This window comes from Azolla caroliniana, unplaced genomic scaffold, assembly GCF_043228905.1.
Source record: "Azolla caroliniana isolate FFs.n. ecotype wild unplaced genomic scaffold, voAzoCaro1.0.p SCAF_14, whole genome shotgun sequence".
NCBI lineage: Eukaryota > Viridiplantae > Streptophyta > Polypodiopsida > Salviniales > Salviniaceae > Azolla > Azolla caroliniana.
Window position 1 is genome coordinate 15,553,452 of NW_028230449.1, and position 19,823 is coordinate 15,573,274.

The 19,823-nt window shown below is 41.2% G+C and overlaps 1 protein-coding gene across 2 annotated transcripts in view; it reads right to left on the reverse strand.

The window, feature by feature from the left end:
* Positions 1 to 19,823, reverse strand: part of LOC147855580 (phosphoribosylaminoimidazole-succinocarboxamide synthase, chloroplastic-like) — a 33,749-nt gene that overhangs the window by 8,640 nt on the left and 5,286 nt on the right. For both annotated transcript variants that reach the window (XM_087330684.1, XM_087330683.1), the window contains exons 6-9: positions 11,915 to 11,995; positions 11,726 to 11,815; positions 11,360 to 11,449; positions 11,233 to 11,283 (exon numbers count right to left, since the gene is read on the reverse strand). In XM_087330684.1, the coding sequence (XP_087186810.1) occupies positions 11,233 to 11,283; positions 11,360 to 11,449; positions 11,726 to 11,815; positions 11,915 to 11,995 (312 nt within the window). The remainder of the gene's footprint in view (positions 1 to 11,232; positions 11,284 to 11,359; positions 11,450 to 11,725; positions 11,816 to 11,914; positions 11,996 to 19,823) is intronic.

Sequence of the window (19,823 nt, forward strand, 5' to 3'; positions counted from 1 at the left end):
TTCATGCCACACCTGAGGTGAGGTCAGTTGTGTGGTAGTTGGCCTCTCATTAAACATTTTCCATGCTCTTTTACTTTCTTGTCCTAGAAACAAGAGATACAAATGATCTTCAAATTTAGCCAATTACAATCTCTTCTTCTTCCTTATGAGGCGTTGGAAGGTTGCTCTCGCTTGTTTGTGTGTATAGAAAGAAAGAAAGATATATTAACGTCTTCTAAGGCCAAAATTTGGCCCATGAGACAATAAGTGTACAATAAAATAGGGTGTCTACCCAATCATCGAAATACAGATAAAAATATAAATATAAATTAAGCTAAAAGAATTCTAGTATTTGTACAAAACATGTTATGGTGTAACATATTCAATAAAGGAAATGACTTTGTACTAGGCCTAGTTTCATTTCCATCCAAGCCTCTCGAAAAGAAGTGGGGGGTCAAAGGGTTTCAGTGTGGGCGTGACATGTGGTCCCGATGAAGAAGGTACCCCAACCATGGCTTCTAGGTGATGTAGCTCACGTTCCCTTATTTTCTTAATTGCTTCTGCACCACGTCGAGTTGCTTTGAAACCCGGCATCCGAGGGCATTTGGTTCTTATTTGGTTGTATGCTTCATCAAGGAAGAGGCCCAGTGGTGCAAGTTTGTCCACATTCGTCGTCTCCCCCTGACCGTGAAAAACTTCATTTGTTACATGCTGGTGAATATTAGAAACGTTATTGTCAACATTTTGTAGTATATTCTCTCTATGTTGTTTTAGCTCTAAGATATATTTACCTAATTTCTTTATATCTAGAGTATCTAATAGTTTGGGGAGGGTGGGAAAGGTACCGAGTATGTCTGGGTATTTTGCCTTTATCTCGGTGTAAGTTGGACACTTGCATGTAAAGTGGTACTCATCCTCTATCTCTATGTGACATAATCTACATATCTTTTCCTATTCTAGGGACTCCATTAATACGACCATTGTCAATCTCAAGTTGGTGAGATGATATTCTAAGTAGTCCAATGGCAACCCTTAGTGCATTTGGTAAGAATACATCTAGATATTTTGATTGTGTAATAAAACCTAACTTAGAGAAGTGCATGAAGAGTTCTTTATAGTACAACATTTTAGATGTGAGTGGCTCTAATGGGGTGATCCATTTATACCGAGTGTAAATTTGTCATATTTCTTGGCGTATTACTTTATTACGATCCTCATGAGAGATTAAAGTATTATCAATTGTGTGGTTGTACCTAAGGGGAGGTAGATAATTAATGTTTAGACCGTTTGCAAGAAGCCAACTCACCATCATGCCATACCATGAGCTAATATAACCGGACTCACATAGAGATTGAGATGCCTCAAAAACGATCCTCATGAGATATTAAAGTATTATCAATCGCGTGGTTGTACCTAAGGGGAGGTAGATTATTAATGTTTAGACCGTTTTCAAGAAGCCAACTCACCATCATGCCATACCATGAGCTAGTATAACCGGACTCATATAGAGATCGAGATGCCTCAAAAGCTTGATGAGATATCCTATCATGTGGTTGGCTATTTATCCTATGAATAAAGACCGCTCTCTAGGGACTATGTCAAAGGCTTGCCAAAGTCCACAAAACAACAATATATCTTCTTCTTGTGATCCTTTGTCTGGTCAATTAAGCATCTAAGTGTGAAGATATGATCAATACAGTAGACATTCGGTTAAGTGTGCACTTTGAACGCAAGGAAGAAGTGCGCACTTAACCGAGCTGCGCACTTAGGGGTTTTCTGAAACATTTTAGGGTTTTTTGGAAATTTTTAGGGTTTTCTGAAATATTTTCCTTCTGTATGCTAATCATACAATTCTTGATAAGAAAAGTGATAAATTTATGTGATAAATTGACCTAAAACGTTTCTAGTTCCACCATTCATACTTTTCAATTTCTTTCTCTCAAACATTTTAGGGTTTTTGGGAAATTTTTAGGGTTTTCTGAAATATTTTTCCTTCTGTATGCTAATCATACAATTCTTGATAAGAAAAGTGATCAATTTATGTGTTAAATTAACCTAAAATGTTTCTAGTTTCACCATACACACTCTTCAATTTCTTTCTCGATTCTAGATGGTATTTGTCTTTTTGCTACATCTGAGAAATACATCCATTATGCAACAAACCTAATGAGCTTCCTTGGATGCATCATGCGATGGGATTTTTTCTTGCGTTTTCTTCCTAGTAGCAGCAAGTTTGAGGAATTGAAGTACAGATGGAGGAGACAAGAAAAGAGAGAGGGGGAGCAACAGATAAATCACCGACTGCAACTTTTGTCATCTAAACAAGATGCACAGAAAGAGAGAGGGAGGGAGAGAGGCTTTCTTCATGCAAGAAAAGAGCACACACAGATGTGATACAGGCACACACAGAAAGAGAAGGAGAACAGATGGATATGTTGCGCGTGGAGAAGGAGAGCTCACGTTCACAGCCAATTGCTACAAAACTTGACTATTCACGATCATCAAGATTTGTTTTCCATTCTTTGCTTATGTTCTTTAATCAAGAATCAAAATCACAGTTTTGTAATCGTAACACACACACGCACACACACACATGTAGAACACATGACACACATGACATACCCACAGAAACTCCTTTCGTTGTTTTCTTAATGTTTGGACTCGCTCTCGTTACCATAACACTTCTTGGTTCCTGTGTGACTAAACTTGTGGGATGTCCTTGTAATCGTAAACACACACATATGACACACACATAGACATACCCACAGAAGCTCCTTTTGTTGTTTTCTGAATGTTTGGAACATAGTTTTAACTTGGTTTGATGTAATTTCGTCATGAAACAATGTAATTTTTTTGATCCGGATTTTGACCACTAAAAAAAGCGCACTTAATAGAATGGTGCACTTATGTGGGCACGCACTTAACCGAATGTCTACTGTAGTAGAGAAGGCTCGCCCAAATTCAGCATGTTTAGGTGCTCGAAGATTTAAGGTCTTCATATAATTGCTAAGCTCTACTTCCATTATTGCACCATATAATTTAGCGAGTGTATGACCTATCATAATAGTCCTATATGTATTTGGGTCCATGGGGTTTCCTCCTTTATGTATGGGGGGCACTGTGTTCATAGTCCACTGTAGTGGAAAACCCTCGATGAGGGCACGATTGAATATTAGAGTTAGAAAGTGAGCTAGGCACTTTTGCGCATATATGATGTGTTCTGCTCGCAATCATGTGTGGTCCATGAACTTCCTATGTTGTAATTTCTTTATGACTTTGTGACCCTAGAGGTCGTGAAAAGTGTCCCCATGGTAGGGGGTGTAGAAGGCATTGGAATGGGTGGCTGGTTTGGTACTTGGTAAAGTTTCTCTGTATATGTGTGCCAAGTGTTGGGATCCTCGATGGGTGTTTGTGGTCTTGGTTCTCGTAGTCTCTTCCATGTAGTGGCACAATCGCTACTCATGAGCATATGATAGAGTTCCAATATTGGGATGCCTCCCACATTCGTCTCTTACGACATGTCATCTTGCACATTTCTTTGCGAGCTTGTAGTGAGGTGATAGTACCACTGAGGTACGATACTTTAAGTTGTCTATGTAAGTCCCTACAATCCTCATCATACCATCTATTTTGTGGCATGGACCCTACTCTACCTTGATTGGAGTGTTTCGTATATGGGAAACTGCTAATTGTTGCGGAGTGAAGGATGTGTGCAAGTTCCGTAGTAAGGCTTTCTAAAGGCAAGGAGGAATCAAGAGAGGAGAGATGGGCCTGAACATGTCGGGAGTATATGTCAAAGAGCTCATGTGTGAAATGTATTGTGGTGTGATGGCTTGGCTAACTAGAGTTGGTGACGTTGGAGATATCACATTTTAGTTCAAAGTATAAGAAACTATGATCCTCGCCAATAGGACATGGGGCCACCCGGAAGGAGTTAATCATGTGGATAACTTCAAGGCATCCTATTAGATAATCAACTGTGCTTTCCCCTCCTCCATGTGGGAAACATGTGAGCTCTTCCGAGCCTGGCCACTTGGCTAAACCATTATATATGATCATCCGGTGTCGATTGCCAAGTTCGAGTAGATGAAGGCCAAAGCTCATGGCATCCGCACCTTGATCTTTTGATCTATGTGTGGTGCCTATGTCTAAAGGATCGACATTTACCATTTCTAGGTTTCTATCCATCTGAATATTGTGCATTGTCGGGATTGGGTTCTCGCATTGAAATCTCCTACAAGGAATCTACTTCTCCTTGGGAAGAATATCGGATTATGTCATCCGATAAAGGTTCGTATGGAGAAGGCCCATGCGGCACTCCTTCATCAACTAATCTCACCTCTCCAGCCATATTATAACGGGATACTTTCCGGGGAAAGTAACAAATGGCGAAAAATATTGCATGGTCCTTGCTAGTGAGGACTTTCACCCACATAAAACGAGCGTCTGGGTCTGTCCTTAGTATTTCTATCCTATTATGTAGCTCTCTCCGAAATATTATTGCAACACCTCCAAATCCTTTGGTAGTGTGTCGACATGAGGTTTGTCTAAATACGGACTCTCAATGGAATCCTTCGACTCGTGGGACTCCTCTATTTGGGCTTTGGTGTGTTTCTACCAAGAAAAGTATATCTAATACCTTTAATATATCTCCTCTAGGCGACCAGGGTGTGTCTAGAGTGCACCGTTACAATTCCATAAGGTCATCCTAAGTGTATTTTCTGTCACATTGGCCACACGCTGTCAATTAGTAGCGTGATCATTTATTATCATTCGTCCGACTCGATAAAAGGCGCGATGCCCTTCTATACGAGCTTGCATGACTCGTGACATGCAACTTTTGCGGTGCTCAATTTGCATCTTAGTGAGGTCTTCATCCTTACAAGACCCCAAGGAAGGAAACCCAACCTGTAAGGTTGTGACTAAAACATTTTTAAGAAGGAAAAGCATACAGATGAAGGTAGGTCAGCTAAGATTTGAGAGAAGGAAAAAAGAAGGGGTAGCTCCAAGCATGTTGACCTGTTCCACATTGCCTAATGCTTATTCAAAAGGAGGGTTTCATATAGAAACTCCCAATGTATTCACAGAGTTCATGCAATTGAGCTGAAGCTAGATGTTCATTTTAGTTCTCTTATCAATGCACTTTGTAGAAGTGGACTTGTGGACACTACAACAAAAAATTTCAACAACATGACCCAAAAGGAAATTTGTCCAAATGTATGGAGTTCTTCAACTCTAGAATCAATGTCAACGACTGAATCAATAAAATTATAAGGAAACTTCAGAGGTTCCTTCTGTTATTTACCCAACAAAATATCAGCTCCAAAGTTATCATGTGATATTTCAGACTTGTGTTTCAAGGAAACCGTGACATACAGTAGAAAGTTGTGGTAGTAAACTTCCAAGAAGGTAAAGTATGCAGAGGAAGGTAGGAAAACTCAAGGTAGCTAACTATGTAGGTAGAGCTCACACAAAAGAAATCAAAGGATCCAAGAGATATACCTTGCAGAAACAAAACAGATGCACACGGCCTTTTCTAAGAAAGTTGGCCCCATGTTATTTTGGCCTCAATAGCTGACTCTACTTCAGTGTCCCCTGTGTTAGATATAATCAATGATCAGCCCCAAGTTGTAAATCTATCCCCATATGTGCTCTTAGAGTGCACATTTTGTGATAGCGCCCCAAATGAGGAGCGGCTAGTGTGCAACTCGACCATATGGGTCGATAAGGTGTTAATCTAGGAAACCGTAGATGCGTAGGACACAATATATTTAGGAAAGAGAGAAATAGATAAAAGGATTGGCTAATCAAGTCAGCTAGAATATTTTGTGGGCAAGTTACGATGTACTTAGTCTTGAAGTATGCGTCATTGACTTCAAGATAAGTATTATCTAGCACTAGCCTGTACCTAGGGAGTTGGGTCATATTAAATGACAAGTCAGTTGACAGAAAAGGAATATCTCCACTACTGTCAACTGACTTGCACATTTATACTAAGACCAAACATAGATTATAAGTCACTTTTCTCACACAGTGGTCAGATTGATCATTAGTCCCCACTAATTTTGTAGTGAGCCGGTCCATATCCTATCTAAGCTCTAAGGTGTGAGCGCATGGGAAAACTACCATTTTGAACTACTCTCATATGTAATAGAAATTCTGTTTACATATATCCATCTCTGCAGTTGTAACTCTATATACCTATCTACTCGATTCTCAATATTTCTAATATGGTATCAGAGCGAAGAGGTTGATCTAGATTAGGTATATACGGGTAGTTGCTGTCTAGCAATAGAGAGAAATAGAGAGAGAGACAGAGAGAGAGACAGAGTATCAATGGCCTTGTCCACGAATGTTGCAGCTGCTCCATTGCGCATTCGCCCACCTCCATTGTCTGATGGAAAGCTAGATGGAACCAACTACACTCTATGGAAGTTCAAAATGTCTGCCATTTTGGATTCCTACGAGTTGTTGGAAACAATCATGGGACCCACAGGGGGAGACCCTGAGCCCATGGCAACCTTTGACCCTGCACACCCTACCACATCAATTCCTCCAAATGCTGATCTACTTCGAGCCTGGAAGAGAAGGAATGCTGATGCGCTATGTACCATAGTCACTGGTGTATGTGACTCCGTACTAACACTAGTGCAACATACAACTATGGCACATGAAGCTTGGAGCATATTGGCCAGCCAGTATGAGACCAGAAACTATACAAGGATACAAAACCTCGAAAATCAGCTTGCTGCAGAGAAGCTCGCTGATGGAGAGAAAGTAGAATCCTTTGTAAAAAGGATTAAGGATCTTCAAGATCAGCTGGCGGCTGTTGGAGTAGTCGTCTCTCAAGAGGATATGGCTCGTCGGTGCATTCGAGTACTTCCTTTCAAGTATGATGGCATTGTGACAGCATTGAACACTCAGGTTCGACCCACTCCTTTAAAATTTGATGAACTAAGTGCAATGCTGCTTGAAGAGGAGCTTCGGCTGAAGACAAGAGAAGAAAGGGAAGATTCAGCATTTGTCTCTAGGACTAAGGGTGAAGGGGCATCCAATTCAAACAATGCGAATAGGATACCGAAGAAGAAGAAGTTCAATGGATCGTGTTTCTACTGTGACAAGAAGGGTCACACAATCAAGGATTGTCGAAAGAAGATGGCGGATGAGAAGAATGGTTCTAATAAGACTTCTTGGAGAGAGCCCGAGTCCGCTAACAATGTCGTAGATGAACTAGAGTTATGGGTCGCAACTGAAGAAGTGTGTTCTTCAGTTGACACTCAAGTTGTTGATGAGTCTTGGATTCTCGATAGTGGAGCATCCCGACATATGACCAGTAATCGTGACTGGTACAGTTCTTGGACACCTCTACAAGAGCCCATCAATGTTGTGGTCGGGAACAATGCTCGATGTCCGGCCAAAGGAACCGGAACCGTCTCCCTCAAAGCAACGACCGGTGGGACAAAGCATCTCTCTCAAGTGTTGTACGTGCCAGATCTGAAGAAGAATCTACTGTCCATTTCTGCACTGACTGAAAAGGGTCTTGATGTTCGATTCAAGAAGTCGGGTGCAGAAATAACAGATTCTGCTGGCAAGGTTGTAGGAATAGGGGTGAGGCGCAACAATCTCTATGAGCTGAGCGCGTTTACCATTTCTACTGACCACAGCACAAGTACCAACACAAAGCAATGGCATGAGAGATTTGGGCATCTCAACGTTGCTGTGTTGAAGGAGATGAAGAAGTCGAATATGGTAGTTGGGTTGCCAACCCTATCTGACTTAAGTCATGTTTGTGATGCTTGTATGATGGGCAAGCATCAAAGATCAGCCATTCCAAAAGAGAGTCAAAATCGGGCAAAGACTCCTCTACAGCTAATACACATTGACCTCTCTGGAAAAATGGTGACTCCTGCAATGGGTGGATCTCTCTACTATATGCTAATAGTCGACGACTTCAGCAGAAAGATGTGGGTTTACTTCCTTCGGGAGAAGGCTGAAGCTTTTAAAATCTTCAAAAGATGGCATAAGTTTGTCGAGCGAGAGTCTGGAAAGTTAGTGAAGGAGCTACGCTCTGATCGAGGTGGAGAATTCTTATCAATAGAATTCTGTGAGTATTGCAAAGAGCATGGAATTAAGCGCCAACTTACAACTGCCTACACCCCACAACAAAATGGCGTTGTCGAACGTCGAAATCGAACAGTTGTCGAGATGGCTAGGTGTATGTTGAAGGCACAAGCGCTGCCCGACCCATTCTGGGCTGAAGCAGTGAACACAGCAGTTTACATCCTCAATCGGAGCTACACGAAGGCACTTCAAGGGAAAACACCCCAAGAAGCTTATTCAGGCAAGAAACCTTCAGTGCTGCACTTCAGAACCTTTGGGTGTATGTGCTACGCACATATTCCAGATGTGAGCAGAAAGAAGTTGGATGCTAAAAGCAAAAAGTGTATCTTTCTCGGATATAGTGAAGAGTCAAAGGCCTATCGACTCTACGATCCAGAGGCAAGAAAGATATTGACAAGCCGCGATGTGGTGTTCGATGAGGAACAACCACAGCTAGCTGAGAACAACGATTCTCAAGTTATCTCATCAACTGAAGAAGTATTTTACCCAATCCCGACCCATTATCCAAAAAAGGAAGCTGAACCATCTGATGGTAATGGTTCACTAGTTCAGCCTATGCCAGTCCCACATGTAAAGAAAATACCTAAGTGGGCTCAACAACTCTTCAATGATCATACTCCTAAAGTTGAGTTTCCTGAAACTTCAACTGATGGATTACGAAGATCAAGAAGAATACAGGAGCAAGGAAGAACCTCTGACCACATTGTCAACATGGCTCTGATGGTGGACATCATAGGCTCAGTGAGTGAGCCAACCTCGGTGGAGGAAGCTATGGCCGACCCGAAGTGGAAAGAGGCGATGATATCAGAATATGATAGCATCATGAAAAATGACACATGGGAGTTGGTAGAGAGGCCAACAAAGAAGAAGGTGATAGGCACGAAGTGGGTATGGAAAGTAAAGTATAAAGCTGATGGCTCTTTGGAGAAATTCAAGGCCAGGCTAGTAGCGCAAGGATACTCCCAAATTGAAGGGTTCGATGTACAAGAAACATTTGCCCCGACAGCTCGCATGACAACAATTCGAATGGTCATAGCGTTGGCTGCTTCAAGAGGATGGCCGATTTATCAAATGGATGTCAAATCAGCATTTCTGAATGGGCATCTCAAGGAGGAGGTATATGTGACACAACCACCGGGGTTTGAGATACCAAATTCAGAAAACAAAGTTTGTAAGCTGAAGAAGGCACTATATGGTCTAAAGCAAGCACCAAGAGCTTGGAACAAGAGGATAGACAGCTTCTTACGATCAATCGACTTTAAGCAATGTGCTTCGGATGCAAGTATGTATGTCAAAATGAAGGACGGGAAACAAGTCATCATTATCATTTACGTGGATGATCTAGTACTTACTGGTGACCATGAAGAGTGCATTGGCCAAACACAAGAGTGTTTGAAAACTGAGTTTGAAATGACAGACTTGGGGATTCTACACTACTTCCTTGGAATTGAGGTTTGGCAAACCTCGGTCGGCATCTTCATGTCACAAAGAAAGTATGCAACAGAGATCTTGAAGACCTTCGGGATGATGGACAGCAAGTCGAAGTCGACTCCAATGGAGTCAAACTGCAAGCTATCCCAAGAAGACTCATCACCAATGGTTGACATAAGGAAGTATAGACAACTAGTAGGAAGTCTAATTTTCCTATGCAACACTAGGCCGGATATTTGTTTTGCAGTCAATGTGGTGAGTCGATTCAGCAACAAGCCGAAGGAGACTCATTGGAAAGCTGCTCTATGTGTATTAAAGTACATTGTGGGTACTTTAAATTATGGAATCTTCTACAAGCCAACAATTGACCAACTTAGTGGATATTGCGACTCCGATTGGGCTGGAGATAGTGATTCCGGAAAATCAGTTTCTGGATATTGTTTTTCAATAGGATCTGGAGCTGTTTCATGGAGTAGTAAAAAACAACCAACAGTGGCACTATCTTCAACGGAGGCAGAATACAAAGCAGCATGCATAGCGGCATGCGAGGTAGTTTGGCTAAGAAGAATCCTTATGGATGTGGCAGTCCCAATAAGGACGGCAACGGTATTGAGGTGTGACAATCAGAGTTGCATGGCCATTGCCAAGAACCCCGTATTTCATGCACATACTAAACACATAGAGATTCAGTATCACTATGTGCGGGAGCTAATAAATGATGAGATTGTGGAGCTTGAGTACTGTCCAACATCAGAAAATGCTGCAGATATCTTCACAAAGGCGCTTGGAGCAGAACAGTTGCAACAACACCTTCGACGACTAGGTGTTGGCCCAATTCCAAGTGAACTCAATGGGTTGATCATTGAGGGGGCGTGTTAGATATAATCAATGATCAGCCCCAAGTTGTAAATCTATCCCCATATGTGCTCTTAGAGTGCACATTTTGTGATAGCGCCCCAAATGAGGAGCGGCTAGTGTGCAACTCGACCATATGGGTCGATAAGGTGTTAATCTAGGAAACCGTAGATACGTAGGACACAATATATTTAGGAAAGAGAGAAATAGATAAAAGGATTGGCTAATCAAGTCAGCTAGAATATTTTGTGGGCAAGTTACGATGTACTTAGTCTTGAAGTATGCGTCATTGACTTCAAGATAAGTATTATCTAGCACTAGCCTGTACCTAGGGAGTTGGGTCATATTAAATGACAAGTCAGTTGACAGAAAAGGAATATCTCCACTACTGTCAACTGACTTGCACATTTATACTAAGACCAAACATAGATTATAAGTCACTTTTCTCACACAGTGGTCAGATTGATCATTAGTCCCCACTAATTTTGTAGTGAGCCGGTCCATATCCTATCTAAGCTCTAAGGTGTGAGCGCATGGGAAAACTACCATTTTGAACTACTCTCATATGTAATAGAAATTCTGTTTACATATATCCATCTCTGCAGTTGTAACTCTATATACCTATCTACTCGATTCTCAATATTTCTAATACCCTGCCCCTACACAGATTCTAGCATTGGCAATTTGCCAAAAAGGACTAACGGCAAACGCACTCACATCAAAGTGCTTAAAGAGTGGAACATCAAAACCAGAACAAAACAAATTAATGGATTCTTTGTAGCAAGAACATATAAAATGCATGACGGAACAAGAAACAGAATGCATTGTTCCAGGTTGCTTTATCACCTTATCTTTATAGGGATCACATTTACTTCTGAACCACAGACGCAAAAACTCCTGCATATTAATAGAAATGACACAAAGCTGTTAGATTCTTAGACAAAATATGATGAATTATACTAAAGGATTTTACCTTGTCAATGTTTTCTGGTTCTAACCCTTCCTTAAAGTGAGCCTCGTAAGACTCGTTAATCCAGTATCTGCTTGAATCTGGTGTATGAACCTGTGAGTAAATCTTCATACATTGGTTACCATAACCATAATGAAACTCGGTGTTTGTATATTAGAATACAACCTCATGGATAAACGTTGCATGACAAGACTATCATACAATATTCCACATCAAAAGACAACACTAAGGACTTCAATGCCAAAGTTGTTGCTGAAATCGACTTCTAAGAAATCCTAATTCAATGGGTCCTAATATAAAAAGCAACTAATAGAGATGAAGTAATCAATCATGCAATCAGAAAGCATGTAACCCATACTATGGCTTTACCTCATCAATCAGGAGAATGGAACCATCTGGGGCTTTTCCAAACTCATATTTGGTGTCCACTAAAATTAAACCATGCTCCAAAGCAACTTGCTGAAATAATTCAAGACTCAAGAGTCTTAGCTGTAGAGAGCTATACAAAGTCTACATGCAAGGCAAGAGAAGGCACACCATTAACATAAAGAGAAATACCTGTCCAAAAGCAAAAAGAGCCAATGCCTTTTCACGAACATGTTCAAAATCTTCCCTTGTCATCAATCCTTTTTTGACAATCTAATGATAAAACAAGACTCAGTAATAGCACTGCATTGTGTTAATTTTGGAGCGAATTTGAACTTTTCATTGTTCTGCTTCCTTCATAAGTATAGCCTTGGTAGAAAAAACATTGGGTGTAAGAAACTTCCCTTTGTGTTTGAACTGTTTGGTTATATACAGAGAGCAGAAAAACAGAGTTCGAAGGTAGAACAGATAAGAGATTCAAAAGGATATACGCAATTTTGTATTGGTGTGACTGATAAGAAAATGTAAGCAAGAAGTATCTGAGATGAAGGAATATAGACAAAAAGAAAGAAAGATATAGTAATGTCTTTTAAGGGGCCAAAATAGCCTATAAGACCAAACAAGAGACTACATCTTCAATGTTGTCTTGGTTTTGAGAACAAACCAAAATAAATGTTACTCGTAAAAAAGGTAAAAAAAGATAAAAAGAGACTAAAGAATCTTGTTATCAGTACATTACGATTTTCAAGTCAGATATATTGTGATTTTTGTCCTCAAAATATCTCTAGCATAGGTCAATCCAGAATGGAGAGGTCTCCGAAGTGAGGAAAGCACTTGCGATGGTCCATGAAGGTGAGATCATGGTCCATGAAGCCGGGGTCTAAGTGCAGAAAAAATTGTTATCGCTTAATCTACTATAACCCCTTTGTTATATCTAGGTTGGGATCCCATTTGTGTAGCCCTTGATTGACTTGTAGCATGAGCAAAAGTGATGGGACTAAAGAAAGTTGTGATTGTTCTTTGTTCGTGAGCTTGTGTGGCGGTACCGTTGTCCAACAACTTTTCCTTGTGTCTCTTAAGTTATAGAAAGGCGTGCTTAAAGAGGCAATGGTATCTCCTCTTATTTCATGAGAAACACTGCAATGACAAGTACAGTTTTCTTCAAATTCCAATCCCTCCAGACAGTCAGAGATCAGCACAATATCATTAGCATATTGTAATATTTGTATAGCTATACCTGCTGCTAGGCATGCTCTCAAACCCCTGAATCTCTTATGTAATGTGATACCTCATCCATATAGAGACAGAAGAGAGTGGGTGATGGTGTGTAAGGGTTAGGACTGATGTCAATAGGGCTAAGGAATACTCAGGATTCACCCTAGTATAGCCCCTTTAGATGCAATAGTGGAGCTATGGTAGAAAAGATGTATATATATATAGAGAGAGAGGGAGCAATGGTTGAAGGAGCTCACCTTTTAGAAGTGAGATCCAAAAGTTTTTAACTTATGTTTTATATGGCCCATTTAGGGTTTGCCAAGTTCACACTGAACTTGGCCCAAAAATAACAAAAAGGTGATGAGTGACTTTTGGCCTTTATAAATAGGCCTATATATATGTACACACTATAAGGGGTTCGTTTAGGGCCTTTACCCCAACAACCTCCCACTTAAAGGCATAAATGACGCCTTTAAGCTACGTGACTCCCACCATTTGTATACATATCTGATGTTGTGGTTTGGGTAAGCACTTGGTCAGTACATCCGCAGGGTTCTATGATGTGTGAACCTTTATCAATGTGATAAGGCCATCCTCAAGCACTTCTCGAATGAAGGGATATCACACATCAATATGTTTTGTGCGTGCATGAAACATAGCATTCTTTGCCAAACAAATGGCACTCTGGCTATTACAACCAAGAATGGGTGCCTTTTCAGGCAAACCAAAGTCCTAACCATATTGCTTCTTTGGAAGCCTCGGTGGCTGAGATATATTCTGCCTCAGTAGTGGACAAAGCAACAACCTTTTGCAGCCTACTACACCATGATATAGCACCACCTGCAAGTGTGAATACATAGCCACTTGCGGATTTCCGTGTATCCACATCACCTGCCATGTCAACGTCACAGAAACCCTTCAGCTCTAATGGGCCTTTTCCATAACAGAGTCATTTGTTTTTAGTCCCTTTTAAGTACCTCATAATGGACTTTACTGCATTCCAATGTGCCTTGCCCGGATTAACCATGAATTGGCTTACAACTCCCACTGCATAGGCAATATCAGGTCTAGTAGCAACCATAGCATACATAAGTGAACCACAAGCTGATGCGTAAGGTACACCTTGCATGTCACTGATTGCTTCTTGTGTCTTAGGACAATCTTCCTTAGAGACTTAATCATATGGCTGTAATGGCAGTCCTAGAGGCTTTGCGTCAGCCATACAAAATCTGTCCAGCACCTTGTCAATGTATTTTTCTTCAGATAAATACAATGTGTGTTGCTCCCTTTGTCTCCTAATTCTTACTCCAAGTACATGTTCAGCTTCCCCAAGGTCTTTCATTGAAAATGCAGATTTCAGCTGCTTTTTAAGGACATCAACAGTGCTCCTTTTCTTGGCAGCAATGAGATATCATCTACATATAGTACAAGAATGATTGGGTTGCCACTTTCATCTCTTTTAGTATACAAACAGTGATTAGCATGGCTTCTTTTGTACTCATGTTTGAGCATAAAAGCGTAACTTTTTGTACCATTGTCTAGAAGCTTATTTCAACCCATACAAGCTTCTATTGAGCTTGCATACCAATGTTCCTTTCCAGGAATAACAAAGCCCTCAGGCTGTTTCATGTAAAGCTCTTCGTCAATGTCACCATGCAAAAAAGCTGTATGTACATCCATTTGGTCTAATTCCAGATCAAGTGCAGCTACTATAGCAAATAGCACTCGCAACGTGGTCATTTTTACCACAGGAGAAAACACTTCCTGAAAATCTATGCCCTTAGTTTGAGCATATCCTTTTGCAACCAGCCTTGATTTATACTTGGGAACGGTCTTAAATTTATATACCCATTTGTTAGGAATAGCTTTCCTTCCTTTGGGCAGTTCAATCAAGTCCTAAGTATTATTAGAATGCAAAGCCTTAATCTCTTCTTGCATAGCAAGCTCCCATTTATTGTTGTGCTCACATGCCTTTGCCTCTTTATATGTAAGAGGTTCTCCCTCATCGGTCAACATTATGTAGTGCAACGAGGGGTCAAATCTACTCACATTTCGTCTTATACGAGTAGAATGTCTCACCCAATGATCCATATTGTCAGGAAATGGATCAACATCAGGTGACATGTCCAAATCCTCATTGTTAGGCTGCTGTCCATTATTTTCAGCACCATTTTCAGCATTATTATTTGGCTGCATATTCCTTTCAGGATCCTCACCTTGCTGTCCAACATCTTCTGGCTCCAAAACCACTGGATGATCAATATTTTCAGTCCTTTGTGGTGGATCCTGATGGTCAAAACTGGGTCTAACAGGTGGCTGGTCATGCTGAAATCTAACCCTTTCATGGTCATCTTTTGAGGCACAATTGTTTTGAAGCAGTCTTGCCTTATTGAAAACAACATCTCGGCTGTGTATAACCTTCTTGAGTTGGGGTATCCAAATCCTATAACCCATTTCGCCTTCTTCACCATATCCCATGAAGAGGCCCTTAATGGACTTGGCATCAAGTTTGTTTCTCAGCTCAGGCCTTGTTGGGAATAAAGGGCCATCGTGCCTTTTATTAGTGCACGAGTGTGAACGCACTCGTAGCACACTTTTGAGTTGTATATATATAATATCTAAAAACCAAAAAAGAGGTACACTCTTTTGTACCCAAGATAGCGTGCATCTCTCTCTCTCACTCAGACTCTCTCCCTCTCTGTTTTTGACCTAAACCCTAATCCTCGTGCTGCCTTCAAACTGGTATCAGAGCCAAGGTTTAGGGTTTTATGCAGAGAAAAGTTTAGGGTTTTCTGCAGGCAAAGTTTAAGGTTTTTTGCAGAGCAGAGTTTAAGGTTTTCTGCAGAGCAGAGTTTAAGGTTTTCTGCAGAGCAGAGATTAGGGTTTTCTGCAGAGCAGAGTTTAAGGTTTTCTGCAGAGCAGAGATTAGGGTTTTCTGCAAAGCAGAGTTTAGGGTTTTTTGCAGAGCAGGTCACGTTTTCTGCAGTGCAGGTTTGGTCCTCCGTTTGGGCTAAAATCATGACTAGCAGCAGTGAAAGTAGCCACCTTATGCACATCAAGAAGCTTGAGGGTGCACATAACTTTGCGGTTTGGAAAAAGCAGTGCTACAACATCCTGCTGCAAAAGAAGCATGCAAAGCCTATAAAAGTCAAAGGGGTAAAGCCTATAGATATGGACGAAGATGATTGGCAAGAGTTGAATGAGCTTGCACGCTCGACTATTGAGTTGTCGATTTCTGATGCCTTGCTTTTTAATATCGATGGTTTGGACTCCGCCTATTCTATATGGATTAGCCTAGCGGAACTGTATGCCCAAAAGACGGCAGCTAGCAAAGTTTATTGGCTTAAGAAACTTATGGATTTGCGTATGACAAAGGGCACACCCATGTCAACTCACCTGAGTGAGTTCAATTCCATTTTCAGCCAGTTGATTGCCTTGAAATTCATCATTGATGATGATTTTAAGGCCACGTTTTTACTTTGCACCTTGCCAGAAGTTGGGATATTTTCAGGACTGCTATGAGCAATTCAAATGCGACGCTTCTTTATGCCAATGTAGAGAGTCCTCTACTCATGGAAGAGATGAGTCGGCAAATTAATGCATCCAATAAGTCCTCTAGTGCGTTGCATATGAGGGGTACGTCACAACAAAGAGGCAAATCCGATAGTTATGGCCGTAGCAAATCACGTGGTAAAGATGTAGAATGCCATCACTGTGGCAAAAAGGGTCACTTTAAACGTGATTGTTTCAAATGGAAGAAAGAGAAAGGAAAGGCCAAGAAGATAGATGATTTCATAGAAGAAAAGAGAGACATTCAACCGAGGAAAGGCAATACTAAAAATGAAGAGGTGAATGTAGTCACTCATGATAGTGATAGTGGAAATGATGTATTCTTTGTTTCATCATGCCATAGAGAACATGCTTCACTTGCAGATACGGATGGTGACATGCACACTTGGATACTCGATTCCGGTGCTTCTTTTCACGTCACCCCTCATCGTGAGTGGTTTTCAGATTACATAGGGGGTTGACATGGTGTTATCCATCTTGGGGACAACTATGCATGTGAAATTGCAGGTATTGGCACTGTGCAATTACAGTTTCAGCATGGTTCTGCTTTCACACTTCAGCATGTACGGCATGTACCTCAGCTTGAGAAGAGCTTGATTAGCACAGGACAGCTAGATGATGATGGATTTCACAAAACCTTTGGTGATGGGAAATGGAAGATTTGTAAGGGATCTAGAGTTGTTGCCAAGGGTAGTAAAAGTGATACTTTGTATCCTCTCCATGTATCTAGTATGAGTGACCATGTTGTTGCCATAACCGAGCAGCCTAGTGTTTCTTTGTGGCATGGCCGGTTGGGACAGAGGTGTCTCATGCTGCATTACCCCATGGTTTTTGGGCAGAGGCTGTTATGACAGCTGTTCACTTGATTAATCAGTCACCTAACAGGTCTTTGGGAGGGGGAATACCCCAAGAAGCGTGGTCGGGCAAGCCATCTTCATATGCTCACTTGAGAGTGTTTAGTTGTGAGGCTTTTGTGCACATTCGTAAAGAACAACGCAACAAACTTGAGCCAAAGTCCTGCAAATGTATTTTCCTAGGATACGGTGACGAGGGTGAAATGGGGTATAGATTGTGGGATCCCGAGAAAAGAAAAATAGTACGCAGCAATGATGTTATCTTCCGGGAAAATCGCATGCATAAACAACCCGAAAAGACTGAGGAAGTACGTAGGGTTGTATTCCGAGAAGAAATACCTTTTAGACAGGAAAATGTGCCTGCTGTACAGCAGCAAACACCTGCTGTAAAATTACCTGCAAATGCAGAAAATGAGGTTGGAAATGATCAGCCAGTCTTTGCCAATAATGATGAGCCACCAAATGTGCAGGAACAGCTAGAACAGCAAGCTGTGAATGCTGATTTGCAGGCTGAAATGCCTGGACTGCAAATTGAAAATGATGATTTGCAGGCTCAACAGCTACCAAACAATGAGCATTGGGTTAGGAGATCGTCTACAGTTACTAGACAGCCTGACAGATTTGTTCCTGATGCAAACAATGTGGCTGATTATGTCATGGTAACTGATTGTGGCGAACCGACTTGCTTCAAGGAAGCAATGGACAGACAGGACAATAAGAAATGGTATAACGCCATGTTGTCAGAGATGGAATCTCTTGAGAAAAATGATACTTGGGATTTGGTGCAATTGCCTAAAGGGCAGAAAACACTTCCATGCAAATGGGTTTATAAAATGAAGGTCATTTCTGATTCCTCGCCAAAGTACAAAGCAAGATTGGTTGCAAAAGGATACAAGCAGGAATATGGAGTTGATTTTGATGAGATCTTCTCGTCTGTGGTCAAGATGACTACATTAAGAATCATTTTGGGCTTAGTTGCAGCTGAAGATATGGAGCTCATACAGATGGATGTGAAGACCGCCTTTTTACATGGCGATCTGCATGAAGACATATATATGCAGCAGCCTGAAGGTTTTGTCACTAAAGGCAAAGAGAAGATGGTTTGTAAGCTCAAAAGGAGTTTGTATGGGTTGAAACAAGCACCAAGAGAATGGTATCATAAATTTGATGCATTTATGCAGTCTCAAGGTTTTCGTAGAAGTCAAGTGGACCTTTGCTTGTACACCAAGAAGGCAGGAGATGGCAGACTGATTATCTTGGTTTTGTATGTTGATGATATGTTGATTGCTGGCAAGGATGTTCATGCCTTGAATTCATTGAAGCAAAGCCTTCATGGCAGCTTTATATGAAGGATCTTGGTGATGCAAATCACATCCTTGGCATGCGAATACTCCGAAACCGATCGAAAGGGGTACTCTTTCTATCTCAGCAGGAGTATATCTCTAAGGTTTTGCAGCGTTTCAATATGGAAGGGGGGGAAACAATTGGGGTTCCATTGCCTCCATATTTGAAACTCAGTGCAGAAGACAGCCCTACATCTGATGATGAGAAGGCTGAAATGGCTAAGGTTCCATATGCTTCTGCCGTTGGCAGTTTGATATATGCGATGGTTGCTACTCGCCCTAATATTGCCTTTGCAGTGGGAGTGGTTAGTAGGTATATGGCAAATCCCGGCAAAAAGCATTGGGAAGCGGTGAAAGGTATTATGAGATACCTCAAAGACACAAAGGACTTGTGTATTTGCTTTGGAAAGCAAAAGGCATCTGTCGTTGGTTTTACGGATGCGGACTATGCTGGTCACGCAGACTGCAAGAAGTCTACTTCTGGGTATGTGTTTACTTTCACAGGAGGAGCGGTCTCTTGGATCTCCAGACTACAGAAGTGTGTTGCATTGTCTACTACAGAGGCAGAGTATATTGCTGCCACTGAGGCATGCAAAGAGGCTTTATGGCTTTCATATCTAGTGAGAGATCTTGGCATTACAGAGTTACCTATTCTTCATTGTGACAGCCAAAGTGCTATCATGCTAGCTCGAAATCCCATCTTTCATGCAAAGATGAAGCACATAGAGGTGAAGTATCACTTCATCAGAGATGTACTTGACAACAAGAACATTGAACTTGTCAAAGTACATACAAATAATAATCCTGCAGATCTTCTCACGAAGGGTCTTCCAACTAAGCGATTTGCTCATTGCCGACAGATGATGGGAGTTGGATAGATGTATGTATGTAGTTCAGCTTTGTACATACTTGGACTTAGCTGACTTTTTTTTTGTTTTTTTTTCTTCTCACGGCACATTGCCTTTAGGTGGGAGGTTGTTGGGAATAAAGGGCCATTGTGCCTTTTATTAGTGCACGAGTGTGAACGCACTCGTAGCACACTTTTGAGTTGTATATACATAATATCTAAAAACCAAAAAAGAGGTACACTCTTTTGTACCCAAGACAGCGTGCATCTCT